The following is a 27,764-nucleotide window of genomic DNA, read 5'->3' as shown; positions in this document are numbered from 1 at the left end:
CATGTTTCCAGCTTAATTCAGTCCAAATTGACAAAGGGCAACCCTCCTTCCTGGTGTGTCCTGTACTGTAATTCTAATGGCCATGAAGAATTTAGTACACTGAGTATTAATCCTCTGAAAGCAACATGACTCCTTCACCAAGCCAATTCATTCCTTTTAACAAAATCACTTTGTCAAAGATTTACAGTTACTGATACTTTCTCTGCTACCCTTTTCTCCTTTCTTGTTCTAATATCAATCAAAGGCTTACCTTTTGCTAGATACTAGGCTTAGTGCTTCTATATATTATTTAATCCTCACAATAAACCTATTAGGCAGATACTATTCTTATTTTAAAGATCGGCCAGCTAAGGCTTAGAGGGGTAAGTCCTCTGCCCAAGGAAATATAACTTCCAAATCTTGAAGCTGCGCTACAAACTCAGGTGACTAGGAGCTCTGTGAACTCTCAATTACCATGCCCTGGCACTTTTGGTAAAGCATTTGAGAACAGACTTGATTCCACTGAAAGTGAATCCACAGCTTTTAGAGACATTTTATGTGTATTCATCTTTGTAAAGAGCCATCCACCTATGATGCTTTTCTAACTATTACAACTACATTGTAATAGTTACATTACATTAACTACATTAGACCACATTGCTCTTAACATATTTGAGAATCTCGAGTGAAACCCATGAATCCCAGGCACAAAGCCCCTGATGTTACACATCTTTCTGAAGCAGAAACCCTCCCACCATCCCTCCCACCTGTGACCATGCATGTTAGTATGAGCTGCTCATGTACTGGGTAGCAACGTGGCCCCAGGATGGAAGCAGAAGCATCTCTGGGAAGGAGGGTGCTGCTTACAAAGCTCTGTGTGCCAGCACGCCCTCCCTCCGAGAGAGACTCAGCCAATCTTTCAGCTCTCATTTTGGATTCTGATTCTCAGACTGGTTTACAGACATCCTAGCACTCATCCCAAAGTCGGGAATTTTTTATTTGTATTTGTATTTTTTTTTTATTTTTAACTTTTAAGTTCATGGGAACAAGTACAGGTTTGTTACACAGGTAAACTTATGGGGGTTCGTTGTACAGATTATGTCATCACCCAGGTATTAAGCCTAGTAGCCATTACTCATTTTTCCTATCCCAGAGTCTTATGAGTTGAATATAAAACAGAAAAACACCCTTTCTTCACATGCATACGTTTAATAACATGAAAGCTACGACAGAGGCAAAAACACCATATCAACTTGGTATCCATTTTACTCCCTAATATTAGGGGGACAGTGAACATATAACCCAAGCAATAAAATGCCTTGGGAAACCAAGAAGGGAAGGGCCCAAGTTTGATAAGAGAAACCCAACAATGGTTAAAACATCCATGCAACATTTCGTGAAGTCCCTTCTGCCAGTGGCTCCCGTGTGTCCGTATCTTGGAGTGTGTTAGGCTTCTGTTTCAAGAACAGACTGTGGACCTGGCTTCCTCACTTCCCTAAAAGAATTCCTACAGAAGGCTACAGGAAAGGCTTCTTGGTAACCTTCTTTGTTTCACACAATGGAAAACATGAGAAGTGGACAGCACCCTCTCATCCCCAAAACACCACCATCATAGCAAGGATAATGGCTCAGTGGAGTTTCGAATTTGTATAGTGCTTTATACGTTTTCAAAGAATTTTCATGTATATGATCTTCATCAGCCCATGCAACAGCCTCGTGGTTTACCATGGAGAAAGCAGACACCAGAAGGAACTTGTTCAAGATCATGCAGCCAGATAGTGGAACAATGGGGCGAGCACCCAGACTGCACCGTCAGCCCAGCATTTCCAGCCGGCCACTAAATAGCTCTCTATCCTGTCACCGTCTCCGACTTCTTCTCCCTCTCTATGTCCAGGCTGCCTGTCAGTTCACAATGCTATCTCACTACAGATACAGATTTCAAAAGCAGAAAAACACAAACCCTTCTCTGACAAGTACATATAGATATAAAAATAAATGTGGCACTCTTCTTTATTGCTTCTTTATGGATGTCTTTCCCAGATGAAAAGACCCTGCTGGGGAATAGTTCATCGACCTGTTATTTCTTTGTACACAGATTACTCCTTAGTAATAGCAGGACCTTCACACCAGGAAATTATTTGCTAAATATTTCCCACTGTCTCACAGCTTGATCTGTCCATTTCTCCCAGACGTAAAACATCTGGGCTGGTACAGCAAAACACAGCCAGTTCAAAAAGACGTCCCCAAGATGCAGAAGTGGAGAGCTGTCCTCAGCAGTCTGTCACGGGCCAGCTGGGGGCATTTGTATTTCCCAAGACCCTTTTCCGGCTGCATCTCACCATAGCTTTTATATGACTGAAAAAGTGTCCAGGAGGTTGACCAGATAGCTGCATACATCGCTGAAAAGGTGGCCATGGAGAAGCAGCAGTGGCCCCATGCTATGTGGTCATGTGATGATTTTCGAGGTCTGCTCACAGCAAATGGGGTGGGATCCACTTCCGGATGTTCTCAGTGAGGTGAAGGACTTCACAGGAGGATGCCATCTTCAGCGTAGGCTCATTTTTCTCTCCTCTAGTGTGACAGACAGGCACACCCCTGAGCCTCAGCTTCGGGAAGAAGAACCCGCAGAAATCTTGCTCATACCAGTTCTGCCTTGTGAAGAGTCACTGGCCCCAAATGCTTATTTGGGGAGGTGACTGGGAGAAAAGCTCGTTCCATGCCAGCTTTAGAGAAATCTGGGAAGATACTCTGGAGTCGTGCAAACTTCTAAAAAGAAATGAAATAAAAGTGAAGTGAATAATTGGAAAAATTCAGCAGCTGCCACCTCCTTTTAAACTCTGTTCACTAAGAGCTGGCTAGACAACCCATTCTGGAAGCTCCCATACTCACTGCCTCACTCACTCCACAAGGGATTTGTACCAACCATGTCACTGGCGTCTCCAAACTTGGACCAGGAGATTCACTAATTGTGGTCATTTCAACCCCCTACTGTTAGGTCTCTGTATGGAAAGTCAATGCCCACAGAAGAAGGCATTTGCAAACAAGAAACTAAAGTCATTCATGTTTAAAGTATACTGCCTGGTAACTCTAATTATCTTCTTATATGCAAATAACCCTAACATCCTAACTGTAAGCTCCTTGAGGGCAGGAACAATGTCTTACACCTTTTTATGCCCTGTACAGTGCCTAGCATAATGCCTTGAACATAGGAGGTGCTCACTGGAGTCTTTGATTGACTGGTATCTCAAACAGAAAGCAGAGAGATGAGGGCACAACCAGAGAGGCAAGTAAGTGAATATAGAAACATAGTGAGCGGCAAGAACCTTTCCTGGGGTAGCTCCTGGGTGAGGTCTGTCCCGGCCCCTAGGTAGCCAGCCCTGCCTGGTGGATGGAGACAAAGGGGGCAGATCACTTTCTAGAGGGGTCAGACACACATGTGGCCCTACTCTCCCACAACCGTGGTCAACGCAGGTGAGCAGCCATGCAGAAAGAATCTCTGAGGGCTTTTAGCTAGAGCCTGCAACCAACAGCTCATGGGCATGTCTAGGTGCCCAAGTACCAGCCAGCCATCCTCCACCCCGGAAGCCTCCTGCTATGCCCCACTGCTCTGGCTTCTTGGGCTTAATTCTTAAGGCATGGGCAGAAACACCAAAAATAAAAGGGGAGAACCCCCATGAGAAAATAGCTTGAAGGCAGCCAAAGGAGGCTGATCTATCCCCTGGCATCCCTGGGGCAGTGGGGCCCCCTCCCTCACCCACAGGAAGAGCGGGGCCTCTGCTCTGGGATGGGGGGCCCTCAACGCTGCAACTTCTAGCACTGTGACTACAGGGCCTCTGCTCTTTCATAGAACCCCTTGTCATTTCCCAAACGTCCTTCCTATATCTTACTTGGTTTTTTTCTTTTTTCCACAACGCTCTACATGTAGCCACTAGACAAATGCTGGAAATATTTCAGGTAGCTTCCTGTAATGATTCTCCCAGTCTAGGGGCCTCAAAAAGTCCAGGGTTCAAAGAATAATCTCTCTCACCATTATTAAATGATTCACACTGTCTGCAAAAGATATTTGGATTGGTGCCCTGGGTAATCTTTCAATAACAGAAGATGTTTTAAAAAGATACTTACGCAAGTGAAAATGATGAGTGTTAAGTAGAAAATAACCAGAGCCAGCAGCAGGACAATCTCCGCTCTGTATTTCTTAAAAGTCTCTTCTTTACGCTGTGCAGGGCATCCTTTAAAAAAGTAAGTGACATGTGAAGCCATTTTAACAGGATTTTTCTACCATGAAAAAAAGCTAAGAATGCTTTGTTCCTCAGTCCTGGAGTCCTGCTTGTTTCCTCTTCCCACCACCAGGATGAACGACAGTAACAGTGGCAGGGATGGTGATAGCAGCAGCAGCAGCCAGCGTGCACTGTTGCACAGTCCGGCTGCATGCAACAGGACTTGCACACAGCATCTCCCCGAATCTTCAGAGCAGGCCTGGGTGTCCCATTTTACAGATGAAAGAGCTGAGGCTCAGAGAGGGTCAAGGACCAAGGACCAAGGACCAAGGCGGCGGAGCCAGGCATCTGGTCCAGGCTTATCCTGCGGCCTGTCTGCCTCCACTTTGGATGTCCAGCCTTTCCTGGCTTATTTTGTCCTCCTACCAGATGAACCACCACTTGTTAATCCATAAATTATCTTAACCTCATTAGCGTTGGGTAGACTGTGGTGTGTCCTCACCTCATGAGGATTCAGGGACTATGAAAGGAAGCAGGTGAGCTGCCCTGCTATTGCCAAAAACGTCAACAGATTTTTGTAGAATCGTTCAAGCTCTTTCGGCGAGGCTGCCAGCATGGGTGGTTGGAAGAATAGCTCCCTCAGGGTTGTTAAAGGGTGTGGTGCAGCACCAGGGGAGGGTAAGAGCAGCGAGGCCTTTAGCCCAGGAACAGATATGAAGGGAGGTGCCTCTCCCCACTCAGGTGCAACACCCAATGTGCTGTTTGGGGAAGCAAGCTGAACTCTGGCTATAGTGTGCTTGCAAGCAGAATCTGCTCAATGCTCCAGGCAGGAACAGGTGGAGAGCAAGTGAGTGGAGGGGGTTCTGCCATTGGAGCCTATGGCTGGATCTCCAGAGAGCTGTCGACGCCTGAAAATGGATTCAACATTTCGTGCAGCTGTCTAGGGATGGATTCTCACAGCCATGGGTAATAAGAGCCATTGTCCTCATGGTCCCTAACATGTATTGATCATGCAGTTTATCCCGGGCACCACATTCAGCATTTTAATGCAACTTCTCATTTAACCTTCACAACAAGCCTATGTTGTAGATATTGCTTCCATTTTAGAGATTAGAGAACTGAGGTTTAGAGTCAACCAGTGATTTGCTCAAGGTCACATGCTAACAAAAGGCAGAGTTAATATTTGAGCCAGATCTAAGTGACTGCAGCCTCTGAACCCTTAAGTTGTAGGCAATATTGCCTTGGAAGAGGAAAAGGAGAGAAAATCAGCTATTCTCTTCATTTTCTATCCACTCCCCACAAAACATGCCTCCCCTCTCCACTCTCCTCTGTAAGGTTCCTCTCATTCATGTGAATATTCATTGAGGGCCTACTATGTGTCCAGATACATCAGAGAAGAAAATAAAGAGGTTCTTGTTCTCTTGCGGAGACAGACAGTAAATCAATCCATAACATGCCAGTTGTAGTAAGTACGAGGAAACAAAGAAGACAGGATGAAGGGCTGGAGATCCAGGAGGGCCTAAGAGAGGTGTGTGCATACAACACTAAGCAAAAAGCACACACTGCCCCCTTAAACAGGAATTGTACTCTTGCAGGGTAATAATATTACCCTAAGTCCGATTCCTTTCAGATCCTGGACAGAAGGAGAAATCAACTTGTTGTACGGAATCAGGGGCTCTGTGACCACATTTTTATCACTTCCAGCCTCAGCCCCTAACAAGTGTTGGGCAAAAGTCAAACAAAAGGCATCATTTAAGCCACAGAAAGAGAAAATGGAAACATGCTTGCAGCGGATTTTCACTTTCAGCCACAGATGTGATCCAAAGCTCTAGAGCTACACTCCGAAAGAGAGGATCGATTTTAGGACCTAAAGGAAGTACACATGCATTGTGCAAGAAGAAAACAAGTGCAGCAGGTCACCTCACCTGTCACTCTCAAGATCACCTTGCCGCTTAGGTTTCTCTGCCCATCCGGGTCCTGCAGAGTGCACCTGTATGCCCCCGAGTTGCAGCTGGTAGTGTTTCGGATCTTCAGGGAATAGGGCCTTTCACTGGGGGCGTCCAAAGAACCATTTTGCCCCTTCTGATGATAGTGCTGACCCCTGAGGTGGTCTTCCTGGGGTGTCTCCATCCTCTCCTCACCGCCCTCCAATAGCTGTGAAGAAGGAATCATAGCGCATCACGGCCCACTGCAAGAACTCCAACTCAACACCAGTGTTTCCATTTTGTTTTCAGAAGATCCAGCCTCAACTTATGTTTGTAAAACAAGACACGATGCTCTTGTGTGTGTGTGACCTCTGGGGGAGGAGAGATCTATGAAAATTCCTAAGGCTACGTCTTCGGAATATATCAGTACTGCATCTCATGATTCTATCATAAGTATTCCAATTTCTACCCTATGTAAGAGAGAGGGAGTCACTGTTGATGATAGTGATATGCTGTGTGTGAATCTTGCTGGATTATATTTTGTGTCTATGTATACACGTATAGATAGGCTTGTTCTGTATTAAATGTTCTCTTGTTTTCTTCAGATACCAACTCAGCCACTGAATGATTCCTATTTCTGTATCCCAGCCTTTTATTTGGAAAAATTCCTGAATCTGTTATGATCCTTGCCAGACAATTCAACTAAAACCAGATAGGCAGATACGCAGATGAGCAACGCCTCCTGCAAAGAGTCACCTTGTTCCTCAAGGGCTGTGTCTCTGTGTGGTCACCCCTGACGTTGCCAAATGTGCCACACCTTTTCTCTGTACTAGGGCAGCGAGACAGCTGAGAAGCATGCTTTATAGTGAGCATATGTGTCAGATCATTTGTTGGTCATATCAAACTCCACGTCGAAGGGCAGTAACAGCTGACTTCACTGTACTCAGGACAGACCAGCCAGACTTGGGCAGATGCCCAATTTAGCCAGACGTTTCATCTGGCTGGCTTTCTGTCTTTTTTTTTTTTTTTTCATTTTTGAGACAGGGTCTCGCTCTATCAACCAGACTGGAGTGCAGTGGCTTGATCAGGGCTCACTGAACCCTTGGCCTCCTGAGTCAACCTTCTGGTACTCCCACCTCAGCCTCTCCAGTAGCTAGGACTATAGGCATGTGCCACCATACCTGGCTAGTTTTTATTTTTTTTGTTTTTTTTTTAGAGGCAGTGTCTTGCTCTGTTGCCCAAGCTGGTCTTGAACTCCCAGACTCAAGCGATCTGCCCACCTCGGCCTCCCAAAGTTCTGGGATTACAGGCGTGAGCCACTGCGCCCGGCTTGCTTTCTGTGAATTCTTTGTGATCAAACTGGTGGAGTGTCTTCAGCATCTCCCACTGCAGAGATTAGGTTCATACCACATTCATTCCCCATTGATTCTCTCTTTCCTAGACATATTTTTAATCTGCCTAATTAATTTGCTAAGTTGCTCCTCCATTGAAATACTTTAAAGCTTCTAAAATGAATTTACACATGCAGCAAAGCAAATCCTTGTTTTCAGCCTGCCTGGGCAGCCCTTCAACATTGACATCCCCTAGCAGTACCTGAGTTTCCCTTTGCTGGTTGTCTGGGGACCAGCAGGGAGCCCAGGATTAAGTGACATTCCTTACCTGTCCCTAGCATGATAACTGCACCCAAGAGCCACCTTAGGGAAGGAGACAGAGATTATCAGGCCCCACTGCCACTGTCTTTGCTTGCACCTATTAGTGATGAATCTCCTGTTCTGGGAGTACCCTACAACTCTTCCCTGACTTTTAGGAAGGGACTCAGTGTAGGGAAAGAGATATCCAAGGAGTTAGGGAAATACTCTGAGAAGCAACTCAGGAAAGAAAATACATACACATGGGCACGTGTGCACTCGTACACATACACACACACACACACAGTCATTTCTGCGTCTTTTATTAATTCAGGGCATATACCACAAGGTCACCAGAAAGCTCAGGCTCCAGCCCTGGTGTCTGTTAGAACGCATTCCTGTAGAGTGGGCTACAGAGACACCTGGTGGCAGACTGATCGCTCCTGCAAGAAAACCTGCTCAGCTCCCTCCTAGCCCTGAGCTGAGACGAATGGCTCTTTTCAGGCCGAGTCTGTGGACATAAATCCCATTTCTTGGTGGTCCTTTTTGTGTGGAAAGATTCCTTTCTAAATAATCAAGAATCTATGGAAGGAAGTTAAAAGACTGGGGCCCTTGGGTACGCAAAAATAAAGCACAAAAAGGAGGTGGGACCAAGGAAATTAACGGTGTCCAACTGATTCCAGAACACATCTAATTTAGCACCATTTTTCCCTTTTCAAGCCTAAGTAAACCTTATATAAACTGCAGCCTCATTATGGGCTCACACCACTCCCCTCTCCCTTTCGCTACCCTGGCAGAACTGCTTCTTCCTACCAGGCAGGGCTTTCACAGACCAGAGGCCGAGGCCCATCCAGGGCCAATCTGTGCCTAGCATGGCCTGAAAGGTCAGTTTGAAATTATTAGTTCAGCCCAGTCCCTGCAGTCCCCATTCCAATGTCCAATCTTGCTTTTCTTTTTTTAAATTAACCTCCAAATGTGAGCATAGCTGCAACAACCATTCTGAGATTATTCACCCATGGTTTTCTCCCGGGGAGCTCCTGTCCCGTCCAGCAACCCCTCCCTCAGCTCAGAGAGGCCCATCTGAAAGTCAAGACCAAAACTGTGAACCCCTCCGGACCTGGGAGAAATATAAACTATTGTGTCTATTTACATAAAGATGGCCCCATTATTGTGTTAGCTGCTGGGAACTGTTGAAGCAAAAAGGTGCTGGTGATCAAAACCGGCTGGCAGTGACTTCTGCCTATTTGCAGAGAATTCATTTTAAAAATCAGCAGCAACACCAATAAAATGTAGTTTATTTGATGGTTAGATTTCCACAGGCCTCTGGCAAAACCGTCAGTGGGCTGCTAGTTATTTTTAAATGACAAAACATTATGGCAGGGTGAGCCATAAGAACAGAAAGAAGAACCAAGGGACAAGGCAAGACAAAGAACCCCCAAAGCAACCTGCAGAATTCTGAAGAACTGAAACATCACTGCCATCAGTGGGATCGTGGCAAAATATCTCAACTCTCACAGGGTCATCTTCCAAACACCCCATTTCCTAAATGACCCAGAGAACTATCGGCAAAACCTGGGAACTCTTGCCAAACTAATGAACAGGACCGTTTGCCTAATAACCAACTACAGCAAAAAGAATTCCCTGTAAATTCACACACTGCAGCTGGAAATCTTTCAGAACCCTCCCTCTAACCTCCAGTTTTAGGGATATACATTTTCAGCTAAACTTTCTCTTGTGACCCCCAGCTGTAGAATGTGGCGTTTGTCCACAGCTGCAAAAGTCGTAGTACTTTTCCTGTTAATGTTGCATACTCAGAATGGGGGTGGAGCCCTAGCAGGACCAAGGGACCATATGCAGAAGCTCAAATCATTATCATCAGATACATGGCCAGGCAGCTATCACCCTGCTTTATCAGATGAGCTAACTGTGGCAGAGGCACCACCAAAAACTGAAGGAGAAATTTCAGTGGGAGGAAAATGGAGTAACAGCAAATGGGCCATCCTCACTTTGCTTTGTTTTATGAGTTCTCATAAACATTGGAGCTGGCTCAGAATCAACCACTGGCAAGAACAGCTCTTTAAACATTCCAAATCTAAAAGTGTTCCATCGCTTCTCTGCAAAAGCATTTTAGGAAATAGTAATTTATAACAAAAGGAACCCTCAGATGCATTCACAGCCAACCATAATTGACAGGAACTATTTAATGCACCCTTCACAACGCTAATATTGTAGTACAGTGCGCTAAAGCACAACACAATTTCAGCAAATTAATTACTCAAAACACTCATCCCAATCATGTTTTAAAAATCCACATGTTGTGCATTAACTTTTATGCTGACAACTCTATCATTTTTGGTTGAGCTGGAAAAGTGCAAACGTGAGACATCTCATTTTCAGAAAGCCTGGGGACTGTGACTTGTCTCAAGGACTCCAATTTGACTAAATCATTTAAATACCATATTCTTTCTCTCAAATGGAGATTTGACCTTAAGGAAACCACAAGCCCTAAATTAAAATAAACTCTCTTTCATCTGCAGAATGCTAAATCAAGCAAACACAAGTACTAATTTTATGGGCACGTGAATGGAGTCATTTTTGTTTTTGTTTTTTTTTTAACGATGAACGAATTTGAACTAAAACAAAAGACATAAAATAAATCATCAATTATGGCTGAAACTTAACCAATATTAAAACATCCAATTGTGGAAAGCGTTTTTTTTTTAAAGTTTACATAATTTTATCCAAATATATGCCAACCTCCTACATTACCATATTTGAATCTAAGAGGGTGATAGTTTCATTTTATAGCAAAAAAAGAGTTTTGATCACAAAATTGAAATCTAAATTTATCATACATCAGATTTGTTAAGAACGCAGGGCCAGGCACGGTGGCTCACGCCTATAATCCCAGCACTTTGGGAGGCCGAGGCAGGTGGATCATACGAGGTCAGGAGTTCAAGACCAGCCTGGCCAACATGGTGAAACCCTGTCCCTACCACAAATACAAAATATTAGCTGGGCATGGTAGTGGGCATCTGTTAATTCCAGCTACTTGGGAGGCTGAGGTAGGAGAACCCAGGAGATGGAGGTTGCAGTGAGCCGAGATCGTGCCATTGTACTCCAGCCTGGGTGACAGAGCAAGACTCTGTCTCAAAAAAAAAAAAAGAGGGGGTGGGTGGGGGGGAATGCAATAGCTGCCTACCTAAAAGAAAAAAAAAAGTATAAAAGTTTCCTCTAATGATTTGATAAAACATATTTAAGGGTATAGATTGTAAGGATTTAAAGTTGGTATTGAATTAATCTGATGTATTCCAACCACATTGAGCAGCTTTTTTTTTATTGCATTTCTTGTGCACTAACATTCATGTACCTTGGTTTCTAACTCAATTAAAGTGCCAATATAATTCCCATTCATCATAAAAACAGCTCTTTATAATGTGCAAAATAGTTTGGCTCGGAGGTTGATGTCATAATGAGGGTAGAATGTATGAGCATTAATATCTTTTTTTCTATGCGTAGTTTTATTAGAAAAATGATTTTCCACTTTGAAATTTACTGGGTCTAACAGACAGAGCTGGATTTATGGCTGTTAACAGAGTTATGAGTATAGCAGAGGCAACATAATTAAGAGCACAGGCATTGGCATTGGACTGAGCTGGAACCAAACCCCAGCCCTCCCACGGCTACCTCTGCTCTTGGCCAACTGACTGAACCACTCTCAGGCTTGGATAGCTCCACTGGAGTCTGGGGGTGATCACATCTCACTGAGCTGGCGTGAAGATACTTATGATGATGTATACAGACCCTAAGCACCGTATCGATCACACAGAAAGCCCTAAAGATGTTACTACTCTCTCTCTCTCTCTCTTTTTTTTAGAGCCAAGGTTTCACTCTGCATACTAAATAGTTCCCTGAATATAAGAAGTATTGAAAAAGTATTTACTAAATGAATGCATGAATTTTAGAAAACAATGAGAAAGTTACAAGAGCACTAGCTTTGGAATCAAAGGACTGAAGTCAATCCCAGCTTCTCCATGCGTTAGCTGGGTCATCTTACATATGTCACTTCACCTCTGAGTCATTTTGTCATCTGGAGCTCCCTTACTTGCTCATGGGGTTATTATAAGAATCAAGTGAGAAAACACAGAAAAGTGCTATATAATTGGTAATGCTGGCAATAGAAATTGTTCTTATATGTGATAGCTTTCCACACCATCCACCCATTCTGTCATTTCCTCACCAATGACACTTCCCATCTCCTCTGGGAAAGTTGTCCTAGAAGTCCCAATCTCTGTTCTAGGGAGAAACTGTTTTTTCCACATACAGTGTCTTCAAAATATCCACAACATTCTGAATTTTTTAAAGCACCATCATAATAATGTAGCAAAGCCCCTTTGGAATTGAGATTTGAAGGCAATGTTGGACCCTTCATTGTTCATGCCAATCATCTCTCTTCCATTAGCATACTGTGGGGCCTGCTGGACCTGGAAGAGGTACCGTTACAAGCTCTGAGTTCATGTCCTCTGAAGAACTCCACACCTAGGTTCTAGAGGAGGCAACTTAACTCAGGCCTGGTATCCCATGATCATGGAGACTGGCTCTGATAGGCACGTGATCCAGTCAAAGTCCCTTGAGAATACTCAGACATACGGTGAGATAATTGAAGAGAAACACAACTTTCTCCTTTGCACTTGCTTCTGGAAGGATATACAGGTTAAGCATCCCTAATCCAAAAATCTGAAACACTTCTGCTCCCAAGCATTTCAGGTAAGGGATGTGCAACCTGTCCAACTCTGTACTTACTGGCTATGATCTGGCTGCTATGTGGAGGCTGGACACAGAACCAATGTAAAGGAAGGCAGAGTTGAGAGATGGAGAGTCACCAAGTCCTGGGGACATTCATGAACCTCTACGCCTAGCTATGTGCATTTGCCAGGGCTGCAGAGCACCACAAACTGGGTGGCTGAAACAACAGAAATGTATTCTCTCACAGTTCAGGAAGCCAGAAGTCCAAAATCAAGATGTTGCCAGGGCCAAGCTCTCTGAAGGCCTTAGGCGAGAATCTGTTCTGTGCCTTTCTCTTAGCTTCTAGTGGTTGCCAGCAGTCCTCGGCACTGTTTGGCTTGTAGACACATCACTCCAATCCCTGTGTCTGTCTTCATGTAGCGTTCTCCCTGTTGTCTGTGTCAGTGTGTGTTTTCTCTTATTAGGACATCATTCATACTGAAGTAGGGCCCACCCTAGTCAGGTCGGACCTCATCTCAATTTGATTACATTTGCAAAGACTCTATTTCGAAATAAAGTCACAATCACAAGCATCAGAAATTGGAACTTCTGATCTTTTGGGGGGGCATAATTCAAGCCACAATGCCAGCTGTATCTGAAAAGTGAACTGTATTTTGATTTTTCAATTTTTTCCCATTCCAATTATATATAAGCCAATATATTTCCTTTTCCTTAGGCTAGTTTTGATTGGATTTACAATCCCTCACAACTGAAAGACTCCTAATGATAAGGCACCCTGCACCACCATGTAAATAAGGGTGGTACGTAGGGGGCTATCGGCACATGCCTCCAGACTCGAGGTCAGTCCTGCTTTGTCCCTTGGGCTCACATGCCTCCCACTCCTTGGGGAATGAGACCTCAAGGCCCGATTTGAATCAGAACCTCTGTTCTCCAGAACTGCTAGTCCCAGGCGATTATGAACTGTTTATGGAAACCAGCATCCTTCTTTTCCTAAAGGTTTTCCCTATGTGGACCCATAATCCTAGGCAGCTACCAGCTCTTCTAGAATCGGTAACCTCGATTCTATCAGTAATACCGATCCTAATCCGTAACCCCGAGGACTACTGGCAAGCACTAGACGCTAAGAACTGGAACAATTCTCCAAATTGTCCCAATTTGGGACATGCAGTAGACTGGTCTTCCAAGAAAGCATCAAGTGATATTAACAAGCTTTGGGCTCCCAAGTCTTTACTAGTTCCACATGACACACAGGGAAATTTTACCCAAATATACCTCAGTGCAAAACAAAACAAAATGAAAAACAAAAACATGCTTATGAGTATAAAGGAATCTTAGGGAAGTATTTTCCGTCCAGCTCTATTTTGAGCTAATGATTGTTGATACAAAATTTAGGGTTCTTCCAGGAGCAGCCAGGAAGGGATTATGGAAACAGCTTTAGATGGAGGAAACTTTTTTTAGGTAATCAATCTGCTTTCAGTCTTGCCCTACATAAAACTTTCCCTTATGTCACTGAGACCTTCTCCAAACTTCCTCTTCTTTGTGTAGTGACATTGCCAAGTACTTAGCTAAGACAATTCAGTCCTCATGTGACTCAGGTTCCCCCTTTTATTAAAGGGAAAACAAGTTGGGTTTTTTCTTTAGTTTAGTTTGTTGGTTTTTTTTTTCCAATTGAACTTTCAGCTGCTTTCTTCCTCCCTCCCCACTGTCAAGCTAAAAGATTTTGGCAACTTGTGCTCTGTTCCACTACAGTCCAAAACTCTCAGTGATCCACCATTCTCATCTAGATGGACTTCTTCTATAGCCCCTCGGAGGCAGCCTCATTCTTTCTTGCACACTCTTCCTCAGAACCACATGGACAGGACTGGTGACCAAGAGAAAAGAAGGAAAAGAATGAAGTCTCCCTCTGACACTCATCTTCTAAGAAGAATCATATTCTATCCATCACCAGGAGAAATATGTTTTGCTTTAGGCATATTTTGCATTATGCCATTCTCTGTGCTTAAAATCCTTCAATGGGGTCAGGTGCAGTGGCTTACGCCTGTAATCCCAGCACTTTGGGAGGCGTAGGCAGATGGATCACCTGAGGTCAGGAGTTCGAGACCAGCCTGGCCAACATGGTGAAACCCCATCTCTACTAAAAATACAAAAAATTAGCCGGGCATGGTGACAGGCGCCTGTAATTCCAGCTACTCGGGAGGCTGAGGCAGGGGAATCGCTTGAACCTGGGAAGTGGAGGTTGCAGTGAGCCGAGATCACACCATTACATCCAGCCTGGGCGACAAGAGCAAAACTCCATCTCAAAAAAAAAAAAAAAAATCCTTCAGTAGCTCCTTCCTACCAAAAGGATAACGTTCAAGTCATTATTGTTGGGCATTGGAGGCCCCTCACAATCTGTCTCTAGCCTACTTTCTAATGTTATTTCTCAGCCATCTGCTGTTTAAGTCTCCCTTCTACATCACTGGTTACCTCAATGGTTCCCAGAAGGTCTTAGTGGAGTCCCATGCCTTTGCTCAAGATGGTCCTCTGGCAAAAGTTCTACATTGATCCTGAGATGACCAATGCCAGGCCCAGGACGGGGCACGCATTTGGGACTTAGAAATATTTACTAAACAATGAAAGTGTAAATATGAGAGACATCTGAAAAGCAACTTTACATCTTTCATGGTTTGACCTAGGGAGGAGCCCATAAAAGTGATTCAACCAGGTCAAGTACTAGAGGTGCCAATGGGGACAGTAAGATTTTTTTTTTTTAATTCTAACATACATTGTTTTCATAATTCAGTGGTTCTACATTTAATGTAGAAATGTTTCCTTTTTGTCCTATAACATGTTCTTAAATCCATCTTACAACAGAATCATTCTAGAATCAAGGAAGCACAGTCAGTGTTCAGCACTGGCTCCTCCATGGGCCATGAGGGTCTGTGGCTGTATAAATTATATCTGCCCCAACTGCGTATCAACTCTAGCCCTTCCTAAGGCACTCTGCTCTCCTCAGTATCCTTGGTTCTGTAGCTCATTATCACACAAGATGGTAGAGACAGAAAACATAACTCCACCAAAAAGAAGTTTAGCAACATACGTGGAAGACAGCCTTTAACTTTTGAAGTGGTCTCATGCAAGCCATTAACCTGCTCTCCAACAGTTTCCTTGGTGTTAATGTCAGAAGCAGAACACTCCATGGATGGCCCATGATCTGCCCCAGCTGGGGCTCTTCTCAATATTATAAAATCTATTTATAGTAGACTATTATCTGAAGTCACACTCTTACTTCCCTTTTCTCCCTTCCTTTGGAAATCATCTGAAAGGGGCACTTGTCTTGTGATGCTTCACTGTCCTCACCCCCGCAGCATCACCCAGAGATGACACCGTATATCCTCTTTCGTTTTGCATCACCCGTAGGCTGTCAGGGCTCCTAGCATGATACAAGAAGGCATTGCATCTCTGGGATAAATGACCACTCGTTATTAACCTTAGTGAATATCCACCAAGCCCAAAGTACTCCATCCAAAGTTGTCCTCTCTCTCCAAACCTACATTAATGAGTGTAGACACAGCGATGCTTTTCATGAAGTACAGATGCAGCCCTTTAATGCACGGCTTTACTCCTCACAGACATGATACTGTGCTATGCCCTCTTATGCCAGAATTTAACCACAAGTCATGGTCAGTGGAAGAAAAGTCATGGATCAAAATCTATTTGCATTATTTTCTCAAAATAGCTCCTCAAAGAACCACATCTATTACAACTTTCCTTTTCTTTCTTTTCTTTACTTTTTTTTTTTTTTTTTTTTTTTTTTTTTTTTTTATAGAGACAGGTCTCACTACATTGCCCAGGCTGGCCTCAAACTCCTGGGTTCAAGCAATCTTCCCATCTTAGCCTCCTAAAATGCTGGGATTACAGGCATGAGCCTGAGCCATCACACCCAGCTTATTACAACTTTAAAAGATAAATCGATTGGCTCATGCCTGTAATCCTAGCACTTTGGGAGGCCGAAGTGGGAGGATGGCTGGAGCTCGGGAGTTGGAGAACAGCCTGGGCAATGTATTGAGATCTTGTCTCTACAAAAAATTAAAGACATAAAAATTAGCCAGGTGTGGTGGTATGCCCTTGTAGTCTCAGCTACGCTACTTGGGAGGCTGAGGTGGGAGGATTACTCGAGCCCAGGAAGTCGAGGCTGCAGTGAGCCGTCTTCATGTCACTGTACTCCAGCTTGGGAAAGAGAGTGAGACTCCGTCTCAAAAAATAAAAATAAAGCTAAATTGAGCTACTATCCTAATGAATATAATTTATTAACTTTTCTGTTTCTTCTCAATCACCCATTCTGCCTTAAAAAGTGTAAGGGAGGAAGGGATGAGAGGAGGACCTTTTGTTGGATCCCAGTTAAGAGGACATGGTCCATAGAAGAGACGAGCTGGGCCAACAGAAATTGGGATATCTCTGTCCACTTTTGGCTTCACCTTTACCCTCCTGCGCATGTCTCCATTAAGTCCCCTCTGGCCCATCTCACTGCATCTTTGAAACAGAGAGAATAAAATGAACACTCTTCCTTACCAACCCTAATGTTGCAAACAGATTGGATGCTGTCTGTTTTGAGTTTTCTGGTCAAAGGCATATGATAAAAAACACATGGTTTACGTGGGTCCTTTTGTTAATTACAAGTAATCAGTGCCAAATGGACAAGGGCAAGATGCTACATGGTGCCGGAGGATTGAGTGGTGAATGGAATTTTAAATTATGAGTCATTATAACCATACTTATGATATGCAGACAGCCTGCAGAATGTACTTCAATCTGGTGGATGGTGAAAACCCACTGCAAGGGACTCTGCTTTCCTTGCCCAGCACGAAGACCCCTCCTGTGCTGGCAAAACAGGTTTTACAAAGCCAGGGTAGTGATGATGAAGTGAGGCGAGATGGGATAAGCTGGCTCTGGTCACCAAAATGAAATTCCTCCCTTTACGGCTACCCCTCCACTTTGATGAAACATTTTACAAGAAACTTGTAGAAAAATGACCAGATGCTTAATCTTCTGTAAAATGAAATATTTCAGCATTTCAACACTGGCCTTATCTCCAGAACACTCTATCCATTTTTGTAGTATAAGCACAATCAATGTAAAAGTATAATTATTGGGCTGGAAGATAATAAATACGTACAGAATATGCTGAGACCTGTTTCAAAAAAAAATGCTTAAAGGAACATTACATGTCACTTTCGAGGCACCTGATTCATTTATTGGTATAGCATAACTCTCCTATCCACGAATCTCAATCACCATTTACTTCTCAAAAAGTAACTACAGTATGACTTTTCATTGGCACTATTCCATGAATCAGCAGGAAAAAAAGAATGCCTAGAGACTGCCGTCCCTTTTTTTCTTGACAGAGTTTTGAAAGACCATCAGGGTCAATCTTGCAAGAACTGTGTCCAATAAACAAGCTCATGCGTTACAGAGTTACATCACCACCTGACATCCAAGTTGAAGTCCAAGGTTAATTGCTATGGTTTAGTGGACCATTCCAAATGACCCTGTGCAAGAAGCTTTCGCCCCAGAACTGTTTGAACTTTACAGTCAGAAATTTCATCTACTTGTTTCATGAGTACTTTTTAATTACTCCCTGGGGGTATTAATAATGTTTTCTTTCTTTATTAAATAATTACTCTCTGGAAGGGATAGTGATTTCATGTTTTCCCCCTTCTTTGAGATAACTAAGTCCCTGCCTGGTTAGCCCAGGGGCACTTTGATTTTCTTTACCTTAAGTTATTCAGGTAGAAAACAGAAATATCAAGATAGACCTCAAACAACTCAGGATTTGGAATCAGACTGTTTGGTTCAAATCCCAACTCCACCATTTAGCCAGTGCAACAGTGGACAGGTTATTTACCTCCCTAAGGCTCAGTTTCCTCACCTGTAAAGTAGGAACAGTAACAGTACTGATTCCTAAGTCCATTCTTCCAATGGATGGAAATGGATAGTGGATGTAAATATTTACCTTGGAGCTTGGCATGTGGTGAGCATTCAAAAATTGTTTTTACAATATTTTTTAAAATACTATTGTTTTGACTATGAGAACAACTTTGGAATTGTTGTGTTTGCTGATCCTACAGTAAGGTACAAATGAAATAAGAATATTTAACACCTTACTTTCATACACAATACGATGCTCTGAGGCAGCAGCATCATCGCTGTTATGCATAACTCATGAGGTGCTGGGCTGAATTCACAGAGCACCTTTGCAATTTATAGGGCAAAAATTAGGTGCCGTGAAGAATACACAAAAGTATTGATACAGCCACTGCCCCCCAGGGAACTGACAATCCAGTTAGGAGACACACACACAAAGAGATCACCGCAATGATGCCTTGTACTGTTAACTGGCCAGAGACACGTACAGGTTCTTATAGTATCTTTTATGGTGGGCAGAACAAAACCCTGCATTTTGGGGAAAGCTACAAGTGCACAGATTTGCCCCCACCGTAAGACAGCAAATCAGTGAGAGCTACAGAGTGAGGCTGGAATATTATATTCATTTGGGTTAAAATGGAGGTGCAGTGGTAGCAGTGGCCTGACGTAAAGAAGGACCAGTGATATCGAACAGTAGCTGCTTGACTTTAGAATGACACCATCATTGCCATCTTAAAATCTGAGAATGTTTCAGTCATGAGGAAACCTTGAAAACGCCTCCTTGCCACTCAGTCCTCTTACAGTAGGAGCAGCAAGGCCTGTTGTTACACATGCGGGCTCCGGTTCATGCATCCACCTGATGCCCTCAGGGCTGCCTCTCTCACGGCTGCCAGAGGAAGGAGGAGGGGGGCTAGGGGAGGAAGCCAAGGGTATCCCACAAAGGGGATGACCACTGATAACTACCACGGACGAAATGGCCTAAGTCACTTCTGTGTCTTAGCCCTTCATTTCAAATTGCCCCCTCCCCCTCCCATGTATCATGGGCATCACAGTCACAAAACACAAGAAATCAGAAGTCTGGAGACATTCCCCCTGTCCAATGCCCAAATCTAGGTCCCTGTTGCTTTCTTCCTGACCTGCAGGCCCACAACCACAGGTGGCCTCCAGAATTAATCCAAACGAGAGAGTCTCTGCCCTTCCAAAACGTCTTAAGTGGATCATTCATCTCAGGCCACCTTCAGGGACAGGAAGGGGATTGAGGTCTGCGGAGAGCAAAACCTAAGTCGGCCCTGTACCTGGATGCGGATAGGGAGGGGGAGGCGCGACGGGAGACTGGGTACTCCAAGATCAGCTGCGGGAGACGCCCCCCGCCCCCACCCGGCAGCCACAGAGGGTCGCCAGCCTCGGGGAGATGGTTCCCTCAAATGAGTCCACCAAGCCCCAGCCCGCGGGCATCGCAGCACCCACCTTGACCCAGGAGACCGTGTAGGGAACCTGCGGATCCCAGGGGGCGGTGCAGGGCAAGTCCACATCTTCGGAGCAAGCCACCTTCACCTCCGGCGTCGCGGGAGCCAGGCTGTAGGCTACAAGAAAGAGAGAGTGCGTCGTGAGCAAGCGACCGACGGGAGGGGCTGTCGTGGAGGGGCGAGGGGGCGACAGGCGCTCGCGGGCCCTACCGCAGCTCAGGAGTAGAAGCTGGAGGCCGCGCGACATGGCTGGAGCGCTGCGCCGCTGCCACGAGCTGCAGGACTGTGGCGCGCTGGCGCCGGCTGCCCTTTTATGCTAGTACATTGGGGAACTTCCCTACGCGCCAGCCCCGGGGATTCCCCGGCGGGTGGCGGAAGCGGGTGGCGCGCCCCCCGAGTACCGCTTAGGCCGGGGCGCCCCCGTCCCCGCCCCCTTCGCCCCCGTCCCCGCCCCCAGTCTTCCCCGCCGCCCTTGCCGCGTGCGCGTCTCCGCCCCCGCGCGCCCGGGTCGGGCGCCCCAAGTTCGCGTCGCTGCTGCGGCTGGCAGCGGCGACAGCAATCCCCGCGTGACGCCCAGCGCTGGGGGCTTCGCAGACCGCGCTGGCGCGCGTCACGCTGCCGTTGACCGGCAAAAGGAAGCCGGGAACCTGGCCATCGGAGCGGGATCTGCCCGTTCTACGGAGGCCAAACCAGATTCCAAGAGGGTGGGCAACTTCCTCAAAAGCCCAGCCTGTCCTTGGGAACATTACTGGTGAACCCAAGTCCTCACTCTTCTCCGGAATCTGTGATAATCAAAGGCGCGTTAGAGTTCCATAGGAACATACAAGTCTGTAGTACTTGGCTCCCTGCCTTCCCTGGGAGGTTGTCGGTCAGTACCGTCCTACCTGTTTAAATTATATCACCAAAAGAGAGTGTCTCCTATTAAAGTAATAATTACACACACACATACACATTTTTGGAAAAGAAAATTCTAGAAGACAATGAAATTACCCGTAATCCATCCAGGAAGTAACTTCAGTTAACATTTTTTTTATGTTATAAAATGTTTGTAACATAACATAAAAATATAACATTTAAGTCAGTGCACAGATTGGTATTTTTAATGGTTTATTCTTCCTGCTATCTTGTAACCTACTTTCTTTTAGCTTAATAATTTGCAAGGAGTTCCACATCATTAAAAACTTCCAACAGCATCATTTTGGTCCATCGTTCAGTTGCACCATAAATTAGAATCGATTAGTGTTAGACATACAGGTTGTTTCTTTTTGTATTACTAATATTAGAAACAATGCTGTGATTGCTATGGGAAACTTCAGTGTAGATAAATCTTTGCTCTAAAATTGCTTATTTTCTTAGAATAAATACCTCAAGGAAATTGTGCTAGGTGAAGGGGAGTTTCCAATTTTGTTAAATATTGCCAAAACATTACCTGCAAGGAGGTGTCTTCAATCTATATTCCCATCTGCAATGACAGTGCCTGTTTCCCAACACTCTTGCCAAGACACACTGTTGTCCAACGTTTCTATCTTTGTCCATTCAAGAGGTTAAAAAGAGTGGCATCACTATACCACCAGTTTGTTTGTTTGTTTGTTTGTTTGTTTGTTTTGAGACGGAGTCTGGCTCTGTTGCCCAGGCTGGAGTGCAGTGGTCGGATCTCAGCTCACTGCAAGCTCTGCCTCCCGGGTTTACGCCATTCTCCTGCCTCAGCCTCCCGAGTAGCTGGGACTACAGGCGCCCGCCACCTCGCCCGGCTAGTTTTTTGTATTTTTAGTAGAGACAGGGTTTCACCGTGTTAGCCAGGATGGTCTCGATCTCCTAACCTCGTGATCCGCCCGTCTCGGCATCCCAAAGTGCTGGGATTACAGGCTTGAGCCACCGTGCCCAGCTATACCACCAGTTTTAATCTGCTCTTGGAAGTGGCTGTACAAATTTACAGTCCTACCAGCTTATGTATCTTTTCCCCAGCAGCCTCACTAAACTAATTTTTTAATTACGAAAATGTTAAGCATACAAAATAAGTGTAGAAAATATAGAATTGAATACGTCTGTATACAATTTATACTTGAGAAATAAAACAGTACTAACATTTTTGAGACCCTCTTTTTTTTTTTTATTTGAGACAGAGTCTTGCTGTGTTGCCCAGGCTGGAGTGCAGTGGCGCGATCTCAGCTCACTTCCCGGGTTCATGCCATTCTCCTGCCTCAGTCTCCCGAGTAGCTGGGACTACAGGCGCCCGCCACCTCGCCTGGCTAGTTTTTTGTATTTTTGGTAGAGACCGGTTTTCACCGTGTTAGTCGGGATGGTCTCGATCTCCTGACCTCGTGATCCGCTCACCTCGGCCTCCCAAAGTGCTGGAGTTACAGGCGTGAGCCACTGCGCCCAGCCTGGAGGTGTCTTTAATCAGTAATTAAGGTAAATAGTTTGGAGGTACAACCTCCGCCTCCTGGGTTCAAGTGATTCTTGTGCCTCAGCCTCCCGAGTAGCTGGGAGTACAGCCACATGCCACCACGCTCGGCTAATTTTATTTACTTATTTATTTATTTATTTATTTATTTATTTATTTATAGTAGAGATGGTGTTTTACTATGTTGTTCAGGCTGGTCTCAAACTTCTGACCTCATGCGACCCGCCTGCCTTGGCCTCCCAAAGTGCTGGGATTATAGGCATGAGCCAACATGCCTGGGCTAAAATATTTTTATTTTATTTTTATTTTTATTTTTTATTTTTTTTAGATGGAGTCTCACTCTCTTGCCCAGGCTGGAGTGCAGTGGCACAATCTCGGCTCACTGCAAGCTCCGCCTCCTTCCTGGGTTCACACCATTCTCTTGTCTCAGCTTCCCGAGTAGCTGGGACTACAGGCGCCCGCCACCATGCCCAGCTAATTTTTTGTATTTTTAGTAGAGACGGGGTTTCACTGTGTTAGCCAGGAGGGTCTCAATCTCCTGACCTTGTGATCCGCCCACCTCAGCCTCCCAAAGTGCTGGGATTACAGGTGTGAGTCACTGCGCCCTGCCGTAAAATATTTTTTTTAATCGTCAATAAAAAGATGCAAGAAAGGAAGAGGCAGAGAAAAATCAGGTTAAGCATAAAGCGTAAAGCAAAATGACCAAAATAAATCCTAATATAGCAGAATTCACTAAGTAAAATTAAACCCTCAATTAGCAAGATAGATTGTCAGTCATACTGGAGTTTGAGACCAGCCTGACCAACATGGTGAATCTCTACTAAAAATACAAAAATTAGCCATGCATGGTGATGGGTGCCTGTAATCCCAGTTACTTGGGAGGCTGAGGCAGAGAATTGCTTGAACCTGAGAGGTGGAGGTTGCAGTAAACCGAGATTGTGCCACTGCACTCCTGCTTGGGTGACAGAGCGAGACTCCGTCTCCAAAAAAAAAAAAAGGTAGACAAAGTTGTATTTCAAGCAAAAAGGAATATTAGAAAAAAGAAGTCAAATAAATGAAGAGAAAAAGGAGAAATTCATTGGAAAAACATAACTTGCAGACACTAAAACATAGCATCAAAATGGTAAAATTTCAGAAATAAACAGACAATTCTGTAGTCACAGGAGATAATTTAACACATCTCTTTCAGTAATTGGTAGTTTATGATTACAGAAAGGATATAGAAGATCTGAGCAACACCATGAACAAACTTAATCAAAAAGACCTTTCTTTCCAAGTACCTGCCACTCTTACCAAAAGATCACACATGAGGCTATAAAGCAATCCTTTATATGCAACAAAGAATCATACAGACTGTTCTTGAGCAACATCAACTGTTAGACACCAGTAGCAAAATAAAATCCAAACTATATATCAGGAAATTTTTTTTTAAAAACCCTCTAAGTAATTCATAATTCAACAAGTGACTTAATGGAAAGTCTAAGAACACATTGTTGACATTAATAAGAAATGAACTTTCTACTCACTGGCTGTGGACCCCTAGAAAAATATAGTTCAAAAAGATATATATAAATATATATGAAAGTAGCAACACAAAATGTGAAGGTATCCAGGAAGAAATCTATCAAAAGATGTGAAAAACCTCTCTCTCTCTATATATAAAATTTTAAAAATTCTTGAAGACCTAAATAAATGGAAAGATACACAATATGAGATGAATTTGTAGAACTGACTTCTAAAGATATCGATTTTAGGCAATTTATAAACTGAATATATTCCTACTAAAATTCAATTAATTTTTTTTGAGATTTATAAACTGATATAATTTATATAAGGTAGAACAAAGAACCAAGAATGCCAGAACAATTTTTTTTTTTTTTTTTGGATACATGGTCTTGCTCTCTCACCCAGTCTGGAATGCAGCGGCACAATCTCGGCTCACTGCAGCGTGGACCTCCTGGGCTCAAGCGATCCTCCTGCCTCAGCCTCCCGAGGAGCTGGGACCACAGGCACAAGCCACCATGCCTGGCTATTTTTTGTATTTGTTATTTTTTTGTATTTTTAGTAAAGACTGGGTTTCACCATGTTGCCCAGGCCAGTCTTGAACTCCTAATCTCAAGTGATCCACCCACCTGGGCATACCAAAGTGCTGAGATTACAGGCGTGAGCCACTGCACCTGGCCACCAGAACAATTTTGAAGACGAAGTTCAACATGTGAGGACTCACTCACTCCCACCACAGCAAGACTTAAATTGTAGTAATAAGAAAGTGTGATATTAGCACAAAGAGAGGCAGAATAGAGTCTAGAAACAGGCCCACTCATACATAGAAATTTGTATAAAGCACAGATGTCATTTTAAATCAGTAGGGAAAGAAGGACTTTTAGCAAGCAACATTGGAAAAACTAGTTATCAATGGAAAAAATAAGTTAGATCACTACATTTAACCATATTTAAATGGATTATAGACCAACATAAGAAAAACCATGACTTTAAAAGTTTTAGAAGAAAATAAAGGATAATATTTTTATGATCTCAGGTCAGGAAAAGATTTCTTAAACACAATACCAGAAGCACAAATCATAAACAAAAAGATCAATAAATTTAACCACATTAAAATATTTTTTAAAAACTCTTTGGTAGATTAAAGATATCATAAACAAAATGGAAAATACAAATCTTAAACTTGGAGAAGAGATTTGGCATGGATATAACCAAGAAAAGATTTGGCCCAGATTTTATAAACAGTGCTCATGGAAAAGGCCAAAGGATATGAATGACAATCCTCAGAAAAGGTTATCCAATGTTCTTGAAACATATGTTATCAATGTAACATAAGTTAAGCAAAAAGGATCTAATATTTCACACTCATTAGATAGGCAGAAATTTTAAAAAAAATCTGGCTGGACATGTTGGCTCACACCTATTATCCCAGTACCTTGGGAGGCCAAGGTGGGAGGATTGCTTGAGCCCAGGAATTTGAGACCAACCTGGGCAACATAGTGAGACCTTCAAAAAAAAAAATCTGATCATGATAAGACCTGCTGAGGAGAGTGTAAATGGGCATGTGCATTTTGGATAATAAGACGGCAATATTTAACAGTGCAGTGTAATTACTGAGCTAGAGTGTTGGAAGACTTTCAGCTCCCCTGCAACATTGTTTATGATCAAGAAAAGCTGGAAAGAAGCATAAACGCCTAGGTATGAGATCTGGCAGAGGACACATAGAGGGTCTCAAAAGACCATCTTGGCTAACACGGTGAAATCCTGTCTCTACTAAAAATACACACACACAAAATTAGCCGGGCATGGTGGTGGGCGCCTGTAGTCCCAGCTACTCGGGAGACTGAGGCAGGAGAATGGCATGAACCCGGGAGGTGGAACTTGAAGTGAGCTGAGATCGCGCCACTGCACTCCAGCCTGGGCAACAGAGCAAGACTCTGTCTCAAATAAAAAAAAAAAAAGAGGGTCTCGAAAATGTTAGTACTGTTTTATTTCTCAAGTATAAATTGTATACAGACGTATTCAATTCTATATTTTCTACACTTATTTTGTATGCTTAACATTTTCGTAATTAAAAAATTAGTTTGGTGAGGCTGCTGGGGAAAAGATACATAAGCTGGTAGGACTGTAAATTTGTACAGCCACTTCCAAGAGCAGATTAAAACTGGTGGTATAGCTGGGCGCGGTGGCTCAAGCCTGTAATCCCAGCACTTTGGGATGCTGAGACGGGCGGATCACGAGGTCAGGAGATCGAGACCATCCTGGCTAACACGGTGAAACCCTGTGTTTAAAAGACAAAAAAAAAAAAAAAAAAAAAAAACAGCAGGGCATGGTGGCGGGCAGCGAGCCAAGACTGTGCCACTGCACTCCAGCCTGGGCGACAGAGCCAGACTCGGTCTCAAAAAATAAAATAAAAATAAAAATATATATTCTATTGTGTTCTCTCTGCTGGTTTGGAAGTCATGCATACTATTTCTCTTCTTATGTGATTACCTTTTTATAATTTTTAATAAGCATACTCGATTTAATAAATGCTAGAGTTAATTAACATTGCCACCCTTTTCCCTAAAATGCACAAATGCCCAAACTCTGGCCATCTCATCTACTATTATGACCAGTACCCTCATTCCACTTTGTTTTTATACTCCCCAAGCAGTCTTTTTTTTACATATTAGATATTTGTTGAAATTTATCTCATATTGTACATCTCACTGCTTCTTTCTTGGGTCAATTCCTTCAGAAGTGTATTCTTAATTCTTTCAGCTAAGGTATTCAAGTGGAAAATGCTCTCGGTTTTTGTCTGAAAATGTTTATTTTGCCATATCCTTAATCATAGTGTAGTTGTAAGTTGACAGTTATTTCTTCTCAGCACTCGAATATATTATTCCATTGGTCTTCTGGCTTCTATTGTTGCTATTGCAAAGTTCCAGAAAACCTGATAACTCATTCCTTTGTAGGCAATGCTTTTGTCTTTGAGAGCTTCTAAGATCTTGGCCTTTCTACTTGGTCTTTTTTTTTTTTTTTTTTTTTTTTGAGATGGAGTCTCGCTCTGTTGCCCAGGCTGGAGTGCAGTGGTGTGATCTCGGCTCACTACAACCTCTGCCTCCCAGGTTCAAGCGATTCTGGTGCCTCAGCCTCCTGAGTAGCTGGGACTACAAGCACACGCCACCGCGCCCGGCTAATTTTTGTGTGTGTTTTTAGTAGAGATGGGGTTTCGCCATGTTGGCCAGGCTGTTATTGAACTCCTGACCTCAGGTGATCCACCCACCTCGGCCTCCCAAAGTGCTAGGATTACAGGGGTGAGCCACCACACGTGGCTGATCTTCTTTTAGTTACACTGTGTTGTGTCCAGTAGAGGATATCATGTTATTTAACTTGCTGTGGTTCATAACTTTCATTAGTCCTCATTTATCATGTCTTGAACATCTAACAGGTGTGGTTGGTCCTTCACAGTCCACACTGCTTGTCAGTGAGCCCCTCCTCTGTATGTTGTCTCTTCATCTCTCTGCACTGGCTTCTGAAGATTCCTCAGCTCTTTCTTTCCATTCATTAGTTATTTATTTGGTAATATATAATCTTTGATTTAACATAGTAAGCTTTAAATGATTTTTAAATTTCTGAGTTATATTTGATTTCTTATTTAGCTCAGTCTAATCTTTTTGATGATGTCTTATTCTGTTATGTTCTTTATTATTATTATGCTTCTTTTATGACTTCTCATTTTAAACATGCTTATTTTTAATCTACCTGATAATCATATTTTATCTGAAGTTGTTGGCAGTTTCATATTGCTTTTTGTTTTGTTCACTAACTATTGGTTTTGGGGGATTTTTTTTTTCATGTGTATGGTAGTTGGGGTTTTTTGTTTTTTTGGGTTTTTTTGTTTTTGGTTTTGTCTCAAAGACTGGAGTGTAGCAGCACGATCTCGGCTCACTGCAACCTCTGCCTCCCGGATTCAAGTGATTCTCCTGTCTCAGCCTCCCAAGTAGCTG

At 43.6% G+C, this 27,764-nt stretch overlaps 1 protein-coding gene across 2 annotated transcripts; it reads right to left on the bottom strand.

Moving 5' to 3' along the window:
• Positions 1 to 1,176: 1,176 nt before the first annotated feature.
• CD83 (CD83 molecule) lies at positions 1,177 to 20,220 on the bottom strand. Of its 2 annotated transcripts, none has more exons than XM_007973640.3 (5): positions 20,076 to 20,220; positions 19,867 to 19,982; positions 6,122 to 6,350; positions 4,102 to 4,208; positions 1,177 to 2,745 (listed from the first exon to the last, which is right to left on the bottom strand). In XM_007973640.3, the coding sequence occupies exons 1-5, from the start codon at positions 20,110 to 20,112 to the stop codon at positions 2,617 to 2,619; spliced, it is 618 nt and encodes a 205-aa protein (XP_007971831.3). In that variant the 5' UTR covers positions 20,113 to 20,220; the 3' UTR covers positions 1,177 to 2,616. The 2 variants fall into 2 exon arrangements, with proteins under 2 accessions (XP_007971831.3, XP_007971832.3); XM_007973641.3 differs by having other exon boundaries at positions 1,177 to 2,742.
• Positions 20,221 to 27,764: the final 7,544 nt, after the last annotated feature.

This window comes from Chlorocebus sabaeus, chromosome 17 (genome assembly GCF_047675955.1).
Source record: "Chlorocebus sabaeus isolate Y175 chromosome 17, mChlSab1.0.hap1, whole genome shotgun sequence".
In the NCBI taxonomy this organism is placed as follows: Eukaryota; Metazoa; Chordata; class Mammalia; order Primates; family Cercopithecidae; genus Chlorocebus; species Chlorocebus sabaeus.
The sequence above is the reverse complement of the archived record's forward strand: the minus strand, read 5'-3'. Positions and strand labels throughout refer to the sequence as shown.